At 40.6% G+C, this 21393-nt stretch overlaps 1 protein-coding gene across 4 annotated transcripts in view; it reads right to left on the reverse strand.

Annotated features, from left to right (window-relative positions):
- Positions 1-21393, reverse strand: part of RASGEF1B (RasGEF domain family member 1B) — a 290573-nt gene that overhangs the window by 215038 nt on the left and 54142 nt on the right. For all 4 annotated transcript variants that reach the window (XM_060779340.2, XM_060779337.2, XM_060779339.2 and 1 more), the window contains exon 3: positions 20325-20378. In XM_060779340.2, the coding sequence (XP_060635323.2) occupies positions 20325-20378 (54 nt within the window). The remainder of the gene's footprint in view (positions 1-20324; positions 20379-21393) is intronic.

Below are 21393 nucleotides of genomic sequence, written 5' to 3' on the forward strand. Positions count from 1 at the left end.
ATGTGACCTTGTGAATTTGCAGGAGAAACACTCTGTTCATGAGACACTTCAGGCCTCTTGCCTGGGCTTAACTCAGGCCCAGAAAAATCCTCATCCCCCGTGACAATAGACCCAGGGCCAGAAACCCCTTCAACCCTATTACCATCACGAATATCAGACACAATCACAGGCTGAACTACAACAGACAATCTATAATGAACCAAAGGATAGAGCTAGACAATGGGGGAATTTCATTCATGGGGTTACCATAAATTAAAGTCAACTTGACAGAAGTTAACAACAAACAACAATAACAAAGCAACTCGGGGAATCGTTTTCCTTGAAAAACAGTGGAAGGAAGGAAGGAAGGAAGGAAGGAAGGAAGGAAGGAAGGAAGGAAGGAAGGAAGGGAGGGAGGGAGGGAGGGAGGGAGGGAGGGAGGGAAGGAAGGAAGGAGGGAAGAAGGGAAGAAGGGAAGAAGGAAAGATATTATGATGGGGAAAAGAGATCAGCAATAGCAGGAAAAAAAACTGAAATTGTAGCCCTACATAAACTATGAACATTTTGTTTGGCAGCTATAACATCAAATATATTTTACAAATTTGATGATTGTTAAATAGTCTCTTTCTCTTCCATGAAGAACTACAATGTCTGGAAACTATTCACTTTGAATTGTCTAATCAAAGCAAATGTTCACATTTCTTTTAGCTTGATTAATGCTGTGTGAGCCACGATTTCACAGAATATACTGAGAGATTTAGGAAAATTGAGTGTAGAAGTTGTCCTTATGCTGTGCAAAATGGCAGTCGTAATTAGACGCACTGATGTTGGTATTAAATTCCTCCAACAGCCATTTAAAATTCTGTTATCTCTTTTCATGGCAGAGAAATACACTGTTTAACATTTGTCAGATTTATGAAAAGGGGGATTTTCAGGTCTATCAAGAAAATGGCAGCAGCTGTTTGAAACAGCTCCAACCAGGGAATAAGAGCAGCAGCTGAGTGGAACCAAGTTTCCTGCCCTCTTGTACCTAGTTTAAAAATGTAATATTTCTGTAGCCTCAAGTGTCACGGAGTTTATGCTGTCTTGATGCTGCAGTTCGTGCTAATACACTCTGATCATAGCAGTACAAATGGACTGAAATTGAAAATTCAATAAAACGTCAAAATACGTGCTTCCCTCTGCTACACATAATTGTTTTCAGGGTATACTGGAGAAATTTGCTGGATGCGCACAATGAACCACAGTAGGTTCTCAGTAGGGTGTTTTTTGAAGGGCAGAATTCTCTTGTTATCAAATTTTTAATTATGAGATGGTTCCTGAAGTTCCGATTGACACTTCTGATGTCTTTGTTTCTGGTCTGAGCTGCTTTAATAAAACTTTACATTAACCTGTCAAGTTCAGACCTGGCCACTTTTGATCTGATTTCCCATGAGAATGATCCCTTTTCATTCTTAGCAATGAGACGAGCTGTTGTCAAATCCAACTGAAACAATATAGTGTGAAGAGATGCAGGATTTCAATCCAGGGAACCAGTTGAGAGCATCTGTATAAGAATTAAGGGACCAAGGACAGAAAAGGATGTAGCTGTGAGGGTTTACTACAGACCAAGCCAGACTGAGGAACGAGATGAAGCCTTCTTTGAAGAGATGACCAAACACGCAGAAAGAAGAGATAGAGTAGTAATGGAAGATTTCAACTATTCTTATATTTGTTGGGAAACAAGCTCTGCCAGAGTACAAAGATCAACAAATTCTATTGGAAATTCCATAACCCATTAACTACAGCATGACGTTACTGAAAAGGTGAAAATGATGTCACATTCGTTTGGCAAATGTGAATCTCCATGAACATGGAGACCATCTTTTGAAAATCACTAATCAAGAAAAGCATGACCTTGTTAGAAGTCAACTCTTTCAACAAGTGATTTTCTTAAGCATTCAAGTAATGGCATACAGGTAACTCAGCTGTTAAACTGAAGAACCATGTCTTTAAACTGTCTAGGATAAAGACATGCCACTACAAAAATATATTTGGTTAGCGGAGGATGATTGTTTCTTTGAAGTAGAATTTGCAGTTGTAGTTGCCCAAAAGATACACTTAAAACCTCTTAGTTAAAATATGCACTCAAAGAGAGAAAAACAAAGTCTTCTTTGAAAAGGAACATCTCAGGTTTACTTACTAATTTATTGTTTATATTCAGCATACTATTTATTTATATTTATTTATTTACGACATTTATATGCCGCCTTTCCCACCCCGAAGGGGACTCAGAGCAGTTTACAAGATATTAGGGCTGGGTGGTTTCATTTCGTTAATTCGTAATTCGTTAATAATTCGTTAATTTTTTCAATTACAAAACAATAACGAACCATTCTGGAGCAATTTTTTAAAAAAACGAATTTTTAAATAGTTTTGTAAATGCTTCGTATTTCGTTATTGTATTCATTTCGTTATTGTTTTGAGGTTGTTTCGTTATTATTTCCGCATGTCTGGGGCAAGTTTTATGGTTGTTTTTTGTTTAATTAGTGAAAAAAAATTATAATATCACACCAACAGTCAACAACAGAGGGAGAGGGAAGCTTCAGACGTTTTTGGAGGTTTTTTAGCGTATTTCGCGGTCGCGTCCGCCATTAACGAATCGATTCGTTATTGTTTCAGAAATCGATTCGTTAATGTTTTGTAATTTTTTTCACATTTACGAAATTTCGTAAATATCGAACTTTTTAAAAGGAAAATTTTGTAATTATTTTAAATAACGAAACGCAAAAAACCCCAAAAAACGAATCGATTTTAGAAACAAATTTTTCCGTTGTTACCCAGGCCTACAAGATATATATACATACAATATATTATATTATTAGCATTGTACAATATCAGTATTATATATTACTATTTTGTACTATACAATTATATTGTAATATTATTAGTAATATTACATGTAATATAAAATATATAATTATAATATTGCATTATCATTACTAGAATTATATTATATTGATTATATTATATTAGTATTATATTGTATTATATACTAAAATACAATATAATACTATATTGTATTATATACTAGTCCACAGTCCAATGTCTTTAAACATATAGATATGGTCCTATGGGGCCCATCCAACAACACAGGGCTGCTTCAGGTGAGTTTCATCTTTAAAGTGTATAGAAACTAAGACTTGTGAAGCTGTGGAACAATAAACTGCACTGCTCTCTCTTTGCATAGAAACAGACTGAAATTGAGTATTTAAGGTGGCATGGTAACTGCTGGATTTTAAGGTGAAATGAAACAATTGGATTTTAAGGTGGGATGGGAACTAAGGCCATTGAATGGCACAGTTAGAAGACGACTCCCCCAGCTTTGCCCCCTCATGGGATGAGTTCTTCGAAAATTGCTGATTATCTGTTGGCGTGAAATTGTAGAAGCACACTGAGACTCTCCCAAATATGGCTGAGATTTTAGACCAGATATTTAACGTGGCCAAACCTAGCCACCCAATCCAGCTTTACTGTGGCAAGAAACAGAGTTATGTTCTCTCTACTGTAGTTCAGCAAATCAGTGTTTCCACTCTGCTTCCTTCACCAACAGCCAGAAACAGGATTTATATCACATTTCCTCCTTGCACTAGAGGTTGCTTATAAGAAGAAGGAAACATCAGTCTGGGTTGTTGTAGGTTTTTTCAGGCTATATGGCCATGTTCTAGAGGCATTTTCTCTTGACGTTTCGCCTACATCTATGGCAAGCATCCTCAGAGGTAGTGAGGTCAGACCTCACTACCTCTGAGGATGCTTGCCATAGATGCAGGTGAAACATCAGGAGAAAATGCCTCTAGAACATGGCCATATAGCCCAAAAAAACCTACAACAACCCAGTGATTCCAGCCATGAAAGCCTTCGACAATACATTAAACATCAGTCTTCTGCATCCTTTCATTGTTTGCAGTGGCTGATGCCCAGCAAAATAAGACTGGGGAATATCTATGATCCTTACATATTCCCAAACTATTTTGATGATCATGAATACATAGGGACCCTGACTAACTCTAGATTACACATTCATAACTGCAACTGTGAATTTCTGCCTTTAACAGAAAGCTTTAACAGAAAGCTGCCTCTATCTCCTGCCATCAATTTCTTTTCTTTTTTTCAAAAGTTCTGGAATGCTAATTAGATTCTCAATTTTTTACTCTTCTACAACTTTCAAGTTTGGACTAAAACCCAAACTAACACTACTAGCAGCCAGTCTTAAGATACTAACAAGACATAGCCAATGACTTAATGAAATGGGATGGGAAACAAATCCAGCCCAGCCTTGGGTTTTGATTTTTGTGGCATTTTCTGCCTAGACAAATTCACAGAATCATAAAGTTGGAAGAGACCTCGTGGGCCATCCAGTCCAACCCCATTCTGCCAAGAAGCAGGAAAGTCACATTCAAAGCACCCCCGACAGATGGCCATCCAGCCTCTGCTTAAAAGCATCCAAAGAAGGAGCCTCCTCCACACTCTGGGGCAGAGAGTTCCGCTGCTGAACAGCTCTCACAGTCAGGAAGTTCTTCCTAATGTTCAGGTGGAATCTCCTCTCCTGTAGTTTGAAGCCATTGTTCCATTGCATCCTAGTCTCCAGAGCAGCAGAAAACAAGTTTGCTCCCTGCTCTCTATGACTTCTCCTCACATATTTATACATGGCCCTCATCATGTCTCCTCTTAGTCTTCTCTTCTGCAGGCTAAACATGACCAGTTCTTTAAGCCAGGCATGCTTTTCATTGCTATTCCCACCTCCTCTGGCTCCATTTTGCTAAAGAAAGATTCTCTTGAGCTTTGTTTTGCGTCCGGCATTGAGAGAAAATCAAGCAATTATGAGCATTTACAATTCCTGCCGCCTCCCCCTGCCCCTCTTCCCAGTGCTGCAACATTTCTTACTGCCTAATTAATGAGAAGCTCATTGTTTGTATGTCTAAGATACCTCATCTCATATTATGTATCTGCAATTCAATAATTAAGTCATTTATTTGTTGGCCACCAGCTTGGCAACCCTTTTGCCAAATACGTGCTCCATTTTTAATTTTTCTAATTAGCTACATGAAGAAATAAACAGCTTTCAGATAGGAAGTGTGCAAACTGCAAACATTCCTGGATCAGTTGATTACAATTCAGCCACACAAATGCATATTCTCCATCAAACTAGTTGAAAGTATTGGAAAGCATCTGGACCAAAGCAAGCTGCTGTAATACTAGAATACAGCAGTTGCCAAGAATAGTATTCTCCCCAATAATTGTTCCTGAAACTCTTATTTTCAGATCTGACCACCATCAATCAAGCCTTTTAGAAATCAAAGCTGGAGGCTGATCCTTGCTTTGATTCTGCAAAAGCACAGAAAAGCCTTGTCATGTGGAATTTCCAAAGGGTTTTCAGTGCCAGGCTGAAACATGGCTAATATACCTTTGCACGACTTGGGGTTATGCAAGTGTATGCGCTTTTAAGTTCATTGCAGAAGAAGGCATTCAGTACCTTCCCAAGCAATGCTTCTAAGGGTGTATCTACACTGTAGAATTAATGCAGTTTGAGACCACTTTAACCGTCATGGCCCAATGCGATGGGATCATGGGATTTGTAATTTGGTAAGGCACAGGACTATCTACCAAAGAAAGTGAAAAACCCTGCAACTAGCACTATTGTCTGGGTGACAGAAGAGAACCAGTATGGCACAATGGCTTGGGTATTGAACTAGGACTCTTAGAGACCAAGGTTCAATTCTCCAGTTAACCATGGAAACCACCCCTGAATAAATCCTATTTAGAAATCCCCAAGGTAGAGTGATCTTAGAGCAGTGTTTCTCATCCTTCCTAATGCCACAACCCCTTAATACAGTTCCTCATGTTGTGGTGACCCCCAATCATACAATTATTTTTGTTGCTACTTCATAACTGTAATTTTGCTACTGTTATGAATTGTAATGTCAGTATCTTATATGCAGGAAGTATTTTCATTCACTGGATCAAATTTGGCACAAATACCCAATACACTCAAATTCGAATACTGATGGAGTTGGCGGGAAGGGGGGGGGTATTGATTTTGCCATTTGGGAATTGTAGTTGCTGGGATGTATAGTTATCCTACAATCAAGGAGCATTCTGAACTCCACCAATGATGGAATTGAACCAAACTTGGCACTCAGAACTCCCATGACCAACAGAAAATATTGGAAGGGTTTGGTGGGCATTGACCTTGAATTTGGGAGTTGTAGTTCACCTACATCCAGAGAGCACTGTGGACTCAATCAGTGATGGATCTGGACCAAACTTGGCACAAAGACTCAATATGCCCAAATGTGAACACTGGTGGAGCTTGGGGAAAATAGACCTTCACACTTGGGAGTTGTAGTTGCTGGGATTTATAGTTCATCTACAATCAAAGAGCATTCCAAACTGCAACAACAATAGAATTGGGTCAAACTTTCCACACAGAACTCCGCATGACCCACAAAAAATACTGTGTTTTCTGATGGTCTTTGGTGACTCCTCTGACACCCCCTCAAAACTCTCCTCCTCGGGGTCCCGACCCCCAGGTTGAGAAACGCTGCTTTAGGGTCACCTTAAGTCAAAATTGATAAGGAAGCAAACAACAACAAAACAGCAATGTGGTACCCTGGATAGAGCTGTATGTTTTGCTCAAGGGTTTTTTCGGGCTATATCGCCATGGTCTAGAGGCATTCAAATCTTAGTTTCATAGTCCAATGCTCAAACCACTGCACCATGCTGGCTTTGAGAGTAATACATATAGTATCATTTCCACAAAGAGCAGGGTTTTTCTCTCCCTTAAAAATATAACACTATAATCTGTGTTCTTCTGTTTATAAATGGCCCACTTTAATGTCATTGACAGAGTGTCCTGGAAGATTGGACATTTCTAATGCTATGATTTGTGTCCCTTGCTTCTTTTGCATAAAGACTGGCCTATCTGTCCTACGTAGAATACAGAATGACATTGCTGTCAACATATATCACAGTCCAAGATCAATATTTATTGCCAGTATTCTGCTATCCTGAGTATTCTGTGATTCTTCTTCTTGCTGTATCTTTTGCTTTTTTGTTCCTCTTTATTTGCTCTTGGCTTTTGTGTTCTTGCTAAAACCTTTTCTCTTGTTATCCACCCAATTATATTTCTCACAATTACATTAAGGGTTTCTTTGCTTCTCCTCTTCCTGCATTTATTCATGCTTTCCAAGGTTCAGTTTTATGTCCTTTGCTTTTCTATTCCATACCTTTGTCCTTTAAGTTACATTATTCAATCTCTTAGGACTAAAGATATTACATCTGTCCTGGTGATTGAATTCAGCTACTCTTTGCCCGTCTCCAATAGATAGCCTTTTCTTTTGTTAACTTTTCTTATCTGGCTGCCCATTTATTTGATAGCAGTGAAATCCTTGAAAGGCAGAATTGCCTATTCTTCCTCTGAATTCTTCCTGTTCCTTCTGTTTATTTGATTAGGTAAGAATTATTTCTTTCATTATAAGTATGTCCCTGTATTCTAAAGACTTACTTATTACTGAGAACATGGAGGAATGTAGTCTAATTTAGTCCGGATCTTTTTTTAGTGTTCCCTTCAGTCAGTTCGGCTTCTCCATTTAGTTTGGTGCCCAAAATGGCAAGGGCCCATTTGTCACAGATTCCCATTCGATAATGGACCATGTGGAAGCTGATCATAGCTCCTCCTTCCCTATTCAGCATCACAGTTGAATCTTCTTGATTTTCCTTTATTTTTCCTGATTCTTTTTATTTAGTGGGACTGACTGGGAATTGGGGGCCTGAGGGATGGTGGGTGAGGTGTGTGCGCATTTGGGAACTTGGAGAGTCACCCTTTTAGCTTATTTTTCTCCTTCCCTTCCTCCCCTTCATAAAGTACTTCTAAAAGATAATTATTAATTATAATAATAGTAATCCCAGCAAACAAAAAGAGAAGCCTACCCCTCCTCTAAAGTAGAAAGTAGAATTAGCTTTAAGGAAGCAAAACCTCAAACAGAAAGGAGATAGCAGGCAGCAGAGAAAAGAGAGGGGATTTTTAAGGTAGTCCATGGAGGATAGCTCCACTGAGCTCCAGATCATCGCTCTTCCTTCCCTGGGGCTCCTTAAAAAGCTGGAAAGTCGTATGGCATGCTGCTGTCTGGCGCTGGAAGAGAAAGCATGTGTGCTTCCCTCTCCTCTAGAGTAGAAACAGCTTAAATCCAGTCTCCTCTACAAACAAAAAGTAAAGGATCCAGAAAAAAGTGTTATCTTAACTCTGATGCTTTTTAAATCCAAGTTTTAATGAAGGATATGGACAGGGACCCTGTGTGAAGTCTCTCCCCCCCCCCCCCCATAATGGGCTGGATAGGGTGCACTGCTTCTTCAACCACGTTGCTGAAACCCAGGCTCCCTTGAAGGGAAGAAAGGAAAGGGTTCCAGGTGAAAGGGAATCCTCGTAAGAGCTCCTTGTTTGGATGCGGAACAAAAACGTCCATTCGGTAGTGCGTCCTTTTACGGGAGTCACTTGAAAATGGATATGTGGGGCTTCCAGTATCCAGCAAGGAAAAACAGATAGCAATTCACTCAAAATGCACAAGCTTAGTCTAATTCTCATAATGTAAACCTGACTAAGAAATTTACCAAAATGACCTGGATTGCGGTTAATGGTTTCATTTACAATCTAAAGGGGGGAAAGTGGTAGCACCAACTATGTGTAAAATAAATCAGAAGCAGGAATTCTCAGATGTCAACCTTTGCAGTCCCTTGTGTTGTATTCCTGATCCTGTTATAAATAAAGAATATATGCCAGTCCACAGATAGACAGTCATTTGATTCTCCTCTCCTATAAAATTAAGTCTTAAGAGGTTGCTTGTGTCTAACTTAGCTGTCTCTTCCAGCTTTTCGTTCTTTATTTCATCTTAATTTTTGTCTAGTTAACTCATCCTATTAGATTATAAACTCATAAGGGGAACAACAAACGAGGATAATTGTAGAATATTGCATATTGATTTGAATCTAATTGTTAGTCTTAATTAGATAAGGCTAACTGAATGAATGGGACTTGGAAAGCTTTGTTAATTTAGCCCATCTACTCTATTTGGAGATGATGATGATGATGATGATAACACTTTTCATTGCAAAAATGAGGTATATCCGGTTAAATATCAGAAGCCCATAAAGTTGCAGGATCTTCTCCATAACCAGCAGAAAGATAATCAACTATGCTACAAAATATAATATAATACAAAATCTGCTTCATTTTTACTTTCTTTTCATTATTTATGATGAAGAACATGGACTACTTCTTATGAAATTGTACTCACAGGAGCAAAATTGACTATAACACGCTCCATAGGAGGCCACCCTTAATAGCTGTTGGTTGTCAACTGGAGCAAATCATGATTAATCACCTCCTGATTGGGTAGGTCAACACAAGAGCATCAACATGCTACCTTCAGAATTAGCGACCTACAGCTCTTAAGGGTATGGTTCAAGGTGCTTGTCTTCAAGTTACTACACAATGGGCCTATTCAATGAGCCTCCTCAGAAAAAAAAGTACCTTCTAAGTTGCCAGTCAAGAGTAGCCACTTGCTTATATTATTAATCAACTAATGTTGTACAAACAAGACCTAACAACAGGCACCCACAGTAGCTATGCAACAACTTGGTGTGCAATTTGTCATTATGACACCCATGGGAATCAGTACATTTTTGAACATGCACTCATTAATCTGTCTCATTAAATTGGCCCCCAAAAAAACAAAAGAATGAATCCAAGTATACTGCTTATAATGCTACCATCAAATAATAAAGACTTATTATTTATTACCTAATTTATGTATGACTAGCTGTATCCGCCACGTGTTGCTGTGGCCAGCCTTCCCACCCTCTTTCTCTCCTTCTTACCCTCCTTTGCCCCCCTCTTTCCTTCTTTCGTTCCCTTTTCTTCTTTCCTTCTTTTCTTCCTTCCTTCCTTCTCTATCTCTTTCCATCCCTCCCCCCTTTTTCTTTTCCTTCCTCTTTCTCTCCTTTCTTCCTTCTGTACATCTTTCCTTCCTTCCTTAGTGTTTTGCTTCCATCCTTCCTTCTCTTTCCTTCTTTCCTTCCCTCCCTCTTTCTCTTCTTCCTTCACTCTCTATCCTTCTTTCCCTTTTTTCTTTCCTTCTTTCCTTCTCGACCTCTTTCCTTCCTCCCCTTTTTTCTTTTCTTTCCTCTTTCTCTCCTTTCTTCCTTCTCTACCTCTTTCCTTCCTTCCTTCGCTCTTTGCTTCTTTCTTTCCCTCCCTCCCTCCCCCCTCCCCCTTCCTTCCTTCCTTCCTTCCTTCCCTCCCTCTTCCTTCCCTTTTTTCTGTATTGTCATTTAGGTTTTTTGTCTTTTAGCTTTTGGGTTTTTAAGTCCTTTCTACTGTTTTTTGCAGGGGGAGTATGAGTGATGGTCACTCATTGGTCTGTTTATTGTTTGCGTTTTCAGTTTGTGTTTTGGTTTTTTCTTTATTGTAATTGTTGTTTGGGCTTGGCCTCATGTAAGCCACTCCAAGTCCCCATCGGGGAGATGGTGGCAGGATATAAATAAAGTTTATTTTTATTTATGTATTATTATCGTGTCCAAATTTCATGTCAATTCATCCAGTGGTTTTTCAGATATATTAATCCCACAAACAAACATTACATTTTTATTTATATAGACTAGCCGTCCCCTGCCATGCGTTGCTGTGGCCCACATGGGGGTTCTTGGCCCAATTCTATCGTTCGTGGGGTTCAGAATTCTCTGTGATTGAAGGTGAACTATAAATCCCAGCAACTAAAACTCCTAAATACCAAGATTCTATTTTCCCCCAAACTCCAGTGTTCACATTTGAGCATATTGAGTATTCGTGTAGAGTTTGGTCCAGATCCATCATTGTTTGAGTCCACAATGATATCTGGGTGTAGGTGAACTACAACTCCAAAACCAAAGGACACTGCCCACCAAACCCTTCCAGTATTTTCTGTTGGTCATGAGAGAACTGTGTGCCAAGTTTGGTTCAATTCCATCGTTGGTGGGGTCCAGAATGCCCTTTGATTGTAGGTGAACTATAAATCCCAGCAACTACAACTCCCAAATGACAAAATCAATTTTTTTGAGTGAAGGACCTACACTGGATTGTTAGGTGTCTTGTGCCCAAATTTGGTGTCAATTCGTCCAGTGGTTTTTGTGTTCTGTTAATCCCACAAACGAACATTACATTTTTATTTATATAGATTTTCCCCTTTATTCTGAACATTCTGCAGATGGAGTGCTACTACGGAAAAGACGCCCTCTTTTCTACCCGCTCCTTGTTTGCCAGGGGTGGGTAACTAAATGTATTACTGCTTACAGCTCTTCGGCTTCTGTTTAGGCCTTCAGGGCATGATTGTTTTTGCAGCTGAAGGGGACAGTAGTATCGGCTCTATGATCACCTCGAGCTGAAATGCAAAGCCTTGCTATCCAGATGCTTTGCTGGTATTTTCAGATAATGAGGGGCAATTTTCCCCAAACCGTTCAGATGACAGCTTCTTCTAAACCCTCTAATCCCAGAGTGCTATTCATCACCATCTTTGCATGCGCTTGTACAGCACAATGAAGCTTCAAATCCAGGTTCTTTACAAGTCTGTCATAACAAATGACAGAGTACACCAAGCGACTAGTTGACAGCAGGAAGACAAAACTCAGACTGGAATTTCAAGCAGTCTGGGGGAAAGCACTGTTGCCAAGAAAGGGCCACCGAGGAAATGAAGGTACTGCAACAGAAAACAAGATAATTCCTTTTTGCATTTCGAGCAGAGGAGAGAAAAGACCTGAATTAAGTTGTAATTAAGTCAAGTGATACCCTTTCTCTTCTCATTCAGTGGAAACACCTGGCTCCCTGAGAAATGCATTCGATATACACAAACTAGCCCAATTTCTACTAAAAGTATATTTTATATTTTTCCCATACACTGGAAATGCTGCATGGAATGAATCAAAGAGAAACATTGTTACAACATTAAGGGCCATTCCTTTGTTGACAAATGACTGATTAATAGCTTGGGGGTGGTCATCTGTTGGGATTCACTGGTGGTGCTCAAGGGAGGCAGACTTCAGTATTAGACACAGAGAGAGACACACAAGTACATACTTTTTTCCCCTTTTTTTCTAGACCAATCACTGTCAGGTGCAAAACAAAGAGTCTTAGAATGAAGGATGGAATATGTATTGTCTAAGGCTTTCATGGCCGGAATCACTGGGTTGTTGTAGGTTTTTTCGGGCTATATGGCCATGTTCTAGAGGAATTTTCTCCTGACGTTTCGCCTGCATCTATGGCAAGCATCCTCAGAGGTAGTGAGGTCTGTTGGAACTTGGAAAAAGGGGTTTATATATCTGTGGAATGACCAAGGTGGGACAAAAGACTCTTGTCTGTTGGAGCTAGGTGTGAATGTTTCAGCTGACTAAATTGATTAACACTTGATTAGCTTTTTCCTAGTTCCAACAGACCTCACTACCTCTGAGGATGCTTGCCATAGATGCAGGTGAAACGTCAGGAGAAAATGCCTCTAGAACATGGCCATATAGCCCGAAAAATCCTACAACAACCCAAGGATGGAATATCCCTGAAGCATGCTTAACACAGAATGTTGTTTTCAACACAAAACCTGATTTTGGGTCAAATCATACTCTCTCATCCTCAGAGGTAGGAGCTTCCAGCAGAGCCCTTGTACCAGCAGAGCTGAAGACCGAGAGGTTGGCGGTTCGAATCTGGGGAGAGCGCGGATGAGTTCCCTCTGTCAGCTCCAGCTCCTCATGCAGGGACATGAGAGAAGACTCCCACAAAGATGGTAAAATATCAAAATATCCAGGCATCCCCTGAGCAACGTCCTTGCAGATGGCCAATTCTCTCACACCAGAAGTGACTTGCAGTTTCTCAAGTCGCTCCTGATATGAAAAAAAAATCCTCAGAGGTGGCCATGGCCATGGCAAATCCCCTCTGTACAAATCTTGCTGAGAAAATCCCACAATTGGTTTGCCTTAAAGCACTCAACAACAACAAGACTGATTGCTGTATATTTGCACCACTACAAAAAGTAATATGGCTATTTTACAGAGTTCTTTTATCTGTTTTAATCACAAGATTTGCTGAGAGATAAAGACTCTTCCAAGGTCACCTAACAAATTCCATGACCAAATAGGGATTTGAACTTAGCTCTTCCTGTTCCAAGTCCAGTACTCTAACCAGTTGACTATACTACACCACAAACATCAGACGAGCCACAAGAACAAGCCACAAGAGTAAAGGCAAAGATCCACCCAGAAGTAGTTATCATTGTTTACTTCTGGAAAAAAAGACCTTCTTGATTGGTAAAGAGACTACTTTCCATATTCACACTATCTTGCCAGCTGTCTCGTTTTTTCTCATTAAGGCATAAACATTTAATGTTTCTTTTAGAAATGCTCACCAGACTTGGTCCAGATTCTTTTATGCAAGTATTTTATTCCATCCCCTTTGGTCCTTGACATTCAGACCTTCCTCTTCTAGTTCATTCTTTGTTTCCCTTTCATTAAATCTTCCCTGACCTCTTCCTGCTCTGGATATTATTGCTCTGGGACCAGACACAATGCTTCCTTCACTTGCATGTGTTCAGCTGTGAAATTGGACATATAACAAACCAGGGTTGTTTATTGTTTAAATAAGGTTGGTATATATCCTTGACTCTTCTAACTGAACTGATGCAAAATGATTAGGTTGTCTACCCCACAACAGCTAGCCAATAGTTATATATGCCAACTCTGTGGCTTAGAAATGGAGATGAGCATCACCCCCACCCCACCCCCAGAGTCAGACACGATTAGACTTAACATCAGGGGAAACCTTTACCTTATTTATTTATTTATTTATTTATTTATTTACTTTTCTCCAGTGTTGATATGTATTCCACAATTCCACCGGGATTGTGGCGCAGCTGGCTGAGTGTCATCTGCATTAAGATTACTCTGACCAAAAAGTCATGAGTTCGAAGCCAGCCCGGGTTGGAGTGGGTTTCCAACGAATTGTGTAGCCTGTTGTCGACCTTTGCAACCCGAAAGACAGTTGCATCTGTCAAGTAGGAAAATTAGGTACCACCTTAAAGTGTGGGGAGGCTAAATTAACTGATTTATGAGGCCATAAAAAAAAAGACTCCAGCAAGCACTCCAGCAAAAAGCATGCGGGGAATGCGGAAGTACTTCATCAGTGTTGCAGATGGACGATGAAAGCGACAGCTCCCCTGGCGGCTAGAAAAAGTTAAATAGCCTCTGTCTATCTCTGTCTATGTTGTATGTCAAAATTGGCATTGAATGTTTGCCATATATGTGTACACTGTAATCCGCCCTGAGTCCCCTGCGGGGTGAGAACGGCGGAATATAAAAGCTGTAAATAAATAAATAAATAAATAAATTCTTGAAACCCTAACCTTGGACTCAGGCTGACTACCCTACATGATTCCTGAAGTCTTGGACTGGCTGGGGACACGGTTTGGCTTTCAGGCTTTTGGACTGGATTCAACTTCTCTTTGGTGTGTTCCCTTCCAGGAAAGTGTATCTTCTGCACCTCTTTTTGATTGACTGCCCTGTTTTATCTGCAAGTGCTTCCTCCAAGACTAGGGGAGCACCATTCCTGATTCAGGACATGCTGCTCCTCTGTAATTGCATTTCAGTTGATGCTATTGTGTTTTCTTCACCTGCCTCATATCCTGCTGTGCACTGACGCCAAAAAAAAAAAGGTAGAGGAAAGAATGTGAGCTGTGCTTGCGTTGTTGTGAACATAAAGATGATTTTATTGTCCTGGGGGGCATCTGAATCTTTGACGGAAGAATAAAATGCTTTTGCACAGATTACCATTTCCCAGGAAAAGTGCCATAGCTACATGGGGCCAGATCCCCAAAAGGTGAACACTAGGGGATTTGCCTGTGGGATCCTCTTACTAGTGGGCACATTTAAGCCAGTACAGTCTCAAAATTTAGAATTAAGCCTCACCTGCTTAGTCTAGTCAAAGATCAACCATCACTGCTGAATATAAAGCAAATATTGGACCATTATCGTTATTGTTTCAGGGATATACCTCACCAGCGAAGAAATGCTAGCAGGAGACTAGATGAGCTACCTAATGCTTTCTGTGTCCCATTATACACTGTGCGATTCTAATAATCTCTTTTCCTGCACAAAGATTAGCCTGTCTGGGCGAGTGAAATATCATCCATGTAAAATTAAAAGCAAATCTTCAATTCCACCAGGTAGCAAGCTCACACTAAGCACTCTTGTGTAAACACCTGTGTCTCTGAAACCCTGCTAGACGGGAGAAGGGTAAAGATGAGAGCGGAATGCAGACCAATGTTTTGTTCAAATACATAAAAGAGTTATGAATATTTTATGGAGATTCCAGGAAAATATTTTGCAAAGACTGCTGTGCAGACTCACTGAGTATCCAAAGTTGTTAGATATTACAGTTTTCTCATGCTATCCCTCAAATTGTTGGCATCATTAGCATCATTCCATCAAATATAATATCGGGTGACTGATGAAGAGCCCACAGGGACAAGAAGTGGAGAATGTGGTAGAATTTCTGTTTTGGATAAATAAATGTGCTGCCCCGATACTGCATGATTTAGATTGACAAATATGAACAGCATCTGGTTCAGCAGTTAAGAGATCATAAACTGGAGTTACAATCTTGTAGTTGCTGGGGATTCATTTCATAGAATCGTAGAATCAAAGAGTTGGAAGAGACCTCATGGGCCATCCAGTCCAACCCCCTGCCAAGATGGTCATCAAAAATCAGTTCCACAAAAAACTTACCCCAGTCCAACCAAGGGTTTGTGATTGTGAAGCAGTGCAGATCAGGGTGCTCATAAATTGTGTCTGTAGTATTTTCCTGGTCCCAGGGCTCATTGAGAAAGGTAGTCTCTGCAGGACCCCAAGAGATCTTTCCAGCTGCCTGTTCTTCATATTTATTTATTTTATTTATTTATTTACAGTATTTATATTCCACCCTTCTCACCCCGAAGGGCACTCAGGATGGATTACAATGCACATATACATAACAAGCATTCAATGCCATTAGACATACAACATATATAGACAAACACAGAGGCAATTTAACATTCCAGCTTTCAAGCTTCATGAGAGTACGCTCAATTCTGCCCACCAGGGAAGCTGCTGCTTCATCGTCCACTTATGACATTAAGTCCTTGATGGAGTACTTCCTCATTCTTACGCATGGTGCTGGAAGGTTTGTAGCATCTTAAATTAGTTAATTTAAGGCATGGCCTTGCCAGGGCAATAAAAATGCCTTTAAGAGGAAGTTACATTTTCCCTGAAGAGATCACATTGCTAAGTGTTCAAAGGGGGAGGAGATAGTGGCATGCAAGATGAGTAAGACAACCTCCGTTCTAAGCCCCTTCTTAAGATAAGCTTGCTTGAGGACATTGGGGAAGGAATCCCTCACTCTAATCTATCTAGGTTAACTGCTCATTGAGAGCTGGAGACTTGTGCAGTCAGGGATGAAACCCAACAGTCTTTTGGGCTGCATAGGGCAACAGCAAGCTAGACTATTAATGGTCAGGGGCTCACACCAACCTAGGCTGGCTTCGAACTCATGACCTCTCGGTCAGTAGTGGTTTAATGCAACTGGCTACTAACTAGCTAGGGGCCCCCGGTGCTGCAGTGGGTTAAAGCACTGAGCTGCTGAGCTTGTTGATCGAAAGGTCGCAGATTCGATTCCGGGGAGCGGCGTGAGCTTCCGCTGTCAGCCCCAGCTTCTGCCAACCTAGCAGTTCGAAAACATGCAAATGTGAATAGAACAATAGGTACTGCTCCGGCGGGAAGGTAACGGCACTCCATGCAGTCATGCCGGCCACATGACCTTGGAGATGTCTACGGACAACGCTGGCTCTTCGGCTTAGAAATGGAGATGAGCACCATACCCCAGAGTCAGACATGACTGGACTTAATGTCATTGGACTACCTTTACCTTACTAACTAGCTACACCACAGCCAAATGACAAAGGGAGCACTGCAGACATTGAATGGAATCATGTACTGGAGTCATGTCTCCATAGGTGGACTTACTTTTGTGTGGATTAGAAGTTGGCAGTTTCGTAAAGTTCATATCCAGAAGAAGGCTGCCATTATGTTACTGCATAGCAGAGCGTGCAAAGTGGCCAATACACATTGTACACTAATGTGCATTGTACACCAACACAAATTATGTACTGTTGCACATCATGCACCAAGGAAATTGCCATATTGGTGTGAAAGTAGGAAGGAAGAGGGACAGGGTTAAAAAGAAATGTTGAAGCACTTTAAAAACGAATAAGTTTTTATTTTCATATGAATTTTCATGGACATGAATTCACTTCTTCAGAGGCAGTGCCTAGTGTGCATGAGGCACTCTCGTTGGTGTCCCAATCTTTGCAATTCACTAAAAGGATTTCTCAGAACCTCTGCATAAGTAAACACTGTTATAAGTCTTGGTGATCATTCCCAGGTGCCCTCATCTGCAGCCCCTCAGAAGCTCTTTTGCTGACATACTGTAGTGAAAAAACTAGCACCTTCAAGTGTAACTGTGACAATGGAACTCCATCATCATACTTACCCCTGTCAATCTCAGCCATGCATAGCTAGAAAACTCTGTGCAAAACCAAAACATACTACAATGTTCTCATTACAACATCTCCAACAAGAAAACTATTTTATATTTCAAACAAAGGCTTATCTCTTCAGTTGAAAGTAATGCAGTTGGTTAAAACAACCCAGTGCTGTGCATTTTGTAACTATCTGACCTATCTATTCCACATGCACATAGCTATTTTGGATTTTTCCTTATACTACTGTCCCTAGACTAATGAGACAAATTGAGAAATAGATCTTTGTCACCATTCTTGTATAACTTGTTCACATACACTATTTCAAACTTTTCCTGTTTGGAGTCTGGGAAATGTTTCCTTCCATTGTACAAGGCATTTGTAAAACGCTTTTGAGGTTATTTACTTATTTTGTTATTTATTTAGAATATTTATTATACCCCCACTCCTCAGCCACAAAGGCACTTAGAGTATCTTAGAAATTGTTTATATCACAAGTTGTAGTACAGCGTGATGGTAACGTTACTACTACTGGTAGGAGGGAGAAGAGGGCTACGCAGGTGTTGGAAGAGGAGCAGCAGCGAAAGTAGATTACAGAGATAATCATGGCCCCGACGGATTCCGAAACCTTCGAGGGTTTCTCTGAGTGTGAAATGGGGGATGGGGAGGAAAGCAGGGGAGTCAAGCGGGCTACTCGTGAACAAGAATCTGACGAGGAGATTCAAAGGAAGCGTATCCATGATATACTTAGTGCTCCTACAGAGGATGAAGACTTCATGGGCTTTGAAGGGAGTGATGGAACTGGGAGTGACATAGGGGAGGAGGATGAGCTTGATTGGACCCGTGTACAGGAGATTAGGGATATCTGTACCCAGCCTACCTCCAGCGATGACTTTGAGGGGTTTACAGAAGAGTGGCAACCGGGGAACACTTGGCAAGATCTAAGTCTTGACAGACGCAGGCAAAGGTGGAGGGATGGGGGTCTGGGTTCAGCTGCAGGGAATGGGGCAGCTGAGAGCGATGATGAAAGGGTGGGGAGCACCTCATCTTCTGATGAGGAACTTTAGGATATAAGTGGGTTTTGTTTTAATGGGTCTTTGCAGAAGGCAAAGAGTGTTTTTTCGTGTGTGATTCTTTGTTACTGCCACAATTCTCGAGTTTGGGTCCTTGGACTACAGATCTCCATGTTCCTGTGTTTACTTCTTGAAACTCTGTAAGTGACGTGTTTGAACTACGGACTGTTTTTGGACACTGTTTTTTCTCATTACCAACTTTTTGTATGCTCTTTGGACACTGTGAATTTCAAGCGGATTGCTACATGTTTTTGTTATACCGGATTATATGCCAGAATAATCCAGATTATATTTAAATTGCTTTTTTCGCCTTGTGTTTGCTAGGCGAAACTCTTAGTTCTTACTTGAGACACTGAAGTAAGTGTCTCAAAATCTTTTTTGTAACAAATAAACTTTTGTTTGGACCTTTTACATTGTGTTTGGCGTCATTAAGGCTTCTGGGTCTTGACATCACAGTTCCCTGCCCTGAGGCTTACAATCTAAATAAGACATGACATACTATGAAAGTCAGGAAACTTGAGGGCATGTGCATACACTTGGACATTAAAGAAGACAGTTTACTCACACATACATCATGCTTTAATTTCCTAGTGAATTCAAGTTAAACATGTATAAAACAGTCTTGGCACATTCTGCTGATATGACAACAGCTACAACACCGGAAGAACATGCGAGGCATATACCTGATTTGGATAGAGTGCTCATTATTTATTGCTGCTATTTGTATGCACACAGTAGCCTTTTGTTGCTCAATTGCAGCCACATAATGTTTGTGTAAGAATTCTATATTAAGTTGGTTTAATTGCTTATTTGGAGTGGAACCTGGGCTACCAAGCCAGAGTCTACCTGTCATTATGAGTTCAGTTTACTATCAAACTCGATTCATGAACTTTAACGGGTTTATAAAAAGCCCTTTGGTGGAATCCAACCCTGCTGCAAAGGAACCATACTGTAGCTATAGGAATATATATCATCTTTTGGCTTTTATTGCTAGGAGCCATGTATCTGGAGACACGAAAAGAAAATATGGAATTGTGTAAAGTTGTGAGTTCAGTTCTCCTTTAGTACACAGCTAAAAATAAGGAAGGTAATGAGCCTCTCCAAAATGGAAAAAGTTATACATCACAAGCCTTCAAAGCATATTATTGTCAACCCCTTTCCTATCCTAAATATATTCACATTTTTCATTTCCATCAAACGCTGATTTCCCAGTGACCAAAATGACTCCCACTCAAATATAAATATCTGAACATTTGATTTGTATCCACTCTCTGTTGCCGTTATTGCACTATAAAAAGGAAATAAAAATCTCTGAATGGCGTTATCAAAACACGTAGGTGGCTTGAATATTAAGTTGATTCCATTGCCAAATTGCATTTGCCCTTCTCAGCTCTCTTGAAATAGAAACTATAACAGCCTTGGAAACAAGGAATTCACAACAAGCTACTCAATGCCAAAATAAAGGCAACCCCAAAGACAGTTTACCTTTGTCTGAACCAACATCCATCAAATCTCCAATGCTTTCTGAAATATTATTTAATTGCAGAGGCAGCATAACCCTGCGTATAATCACCGTATCATCTCCCAGAACTTCAGGAACATCCCTTTATCATTCGAAGATGAAATTTTGAAATGGAAAGAAGATTCCACTCACCCGTTTGTAGTCAAACAAGGACTTCTCATTGGTCAAAGAATTGAAAGGAGTAGTCTGGGAAAAAGTATAGGAAAGACCTTTTACAGTGAATTGTATGATCCTTTTACAATTCAAGCATTATCATGATAGAGAGTAACCATAAATGAACATAGGAAGCAGCCTCACATGAATCAGTTAAGGCCTTTGCAGGAACAATCTGTCCCTTTGTCAACTTCTTGCTAGGTGAAGAAGAAGGGGATGAAAGAGAAGGACATGTCAGAGAGAGTAAAAAAGATGGGATCACCCAATTTTCCATTGAGAGAGCTTGGAAGCCTTTTGAATTTGGATCTCCTTAGTCTTACTCCAAAAAAACCCCAACCCAGATGCATTAGAATACAACTTGTAACATATCCAGCCAGTTTGGTCCTCCTATTCCGATCATATCACACTGGTTGCCAGATTTCTTAAGAGCAAATAATCAGAATGTGTGTAACATAACCTGGGATGACACTCAACTCTACTACTCCTTTCCACCAAGCCCCCCGGAACCTGGACCAGTGCCTGGACTTAACAAGCTGAAGCTTAATCAAGACAACACAGAGGTCCTCCTGGTCAGTTTTGTGGCCAATTGGGGTATTGGGTGGCAACATGTGCTCGATGGGGTTACACTCCCGCTGAGGACACAGGTCTGCTGTCTAGGGGTCCTCCTAGACTCTGCATTGATGCTTGAGGATCAAAAGTCAGTGGTGACTGGAAGGGCCTTTGCACAGTTAAAGCTTGTGCGCCAGCTGCAACCATACCTCAAGAAGTCTGATTTGGCCATGGTAGTCCATGCCTTAGTTACCTCCAGATTGGATTACTGCAATGCACTCTATGTGGGGCTGCCTTTGAAGACGGGCTGGAAATTGCAATTGGTACAAAAGGTCGGTGGCCAGGTTGCTAACTAAAGTGTATTATAGGGAGTGGACAACCCCTGTTAAAACAGCTCCATTGGCTGCCATATATGTTTCCGGTCCCAATTCAAGCTGCAGGTTACCATCTACAAAGCCCTAAATGGTTCGGATCCTGCCTATCTTCGCAATTGCATCTT

Source organism: Anolis sagrei, chromosome 5 (assembly GCF_037176765.1).
Source record: "Anolis sagrei isolate rAnoSag1 chromosome 5, rAnoSag1.mat, whole genome shotgun sequence".
Classification (NCBI taxonomy): Eukaryota; Metazoa; Chordata; class Lepidosauria; order Squamata; family Dactyloidae; genus Anolis; species Anolis sagrei.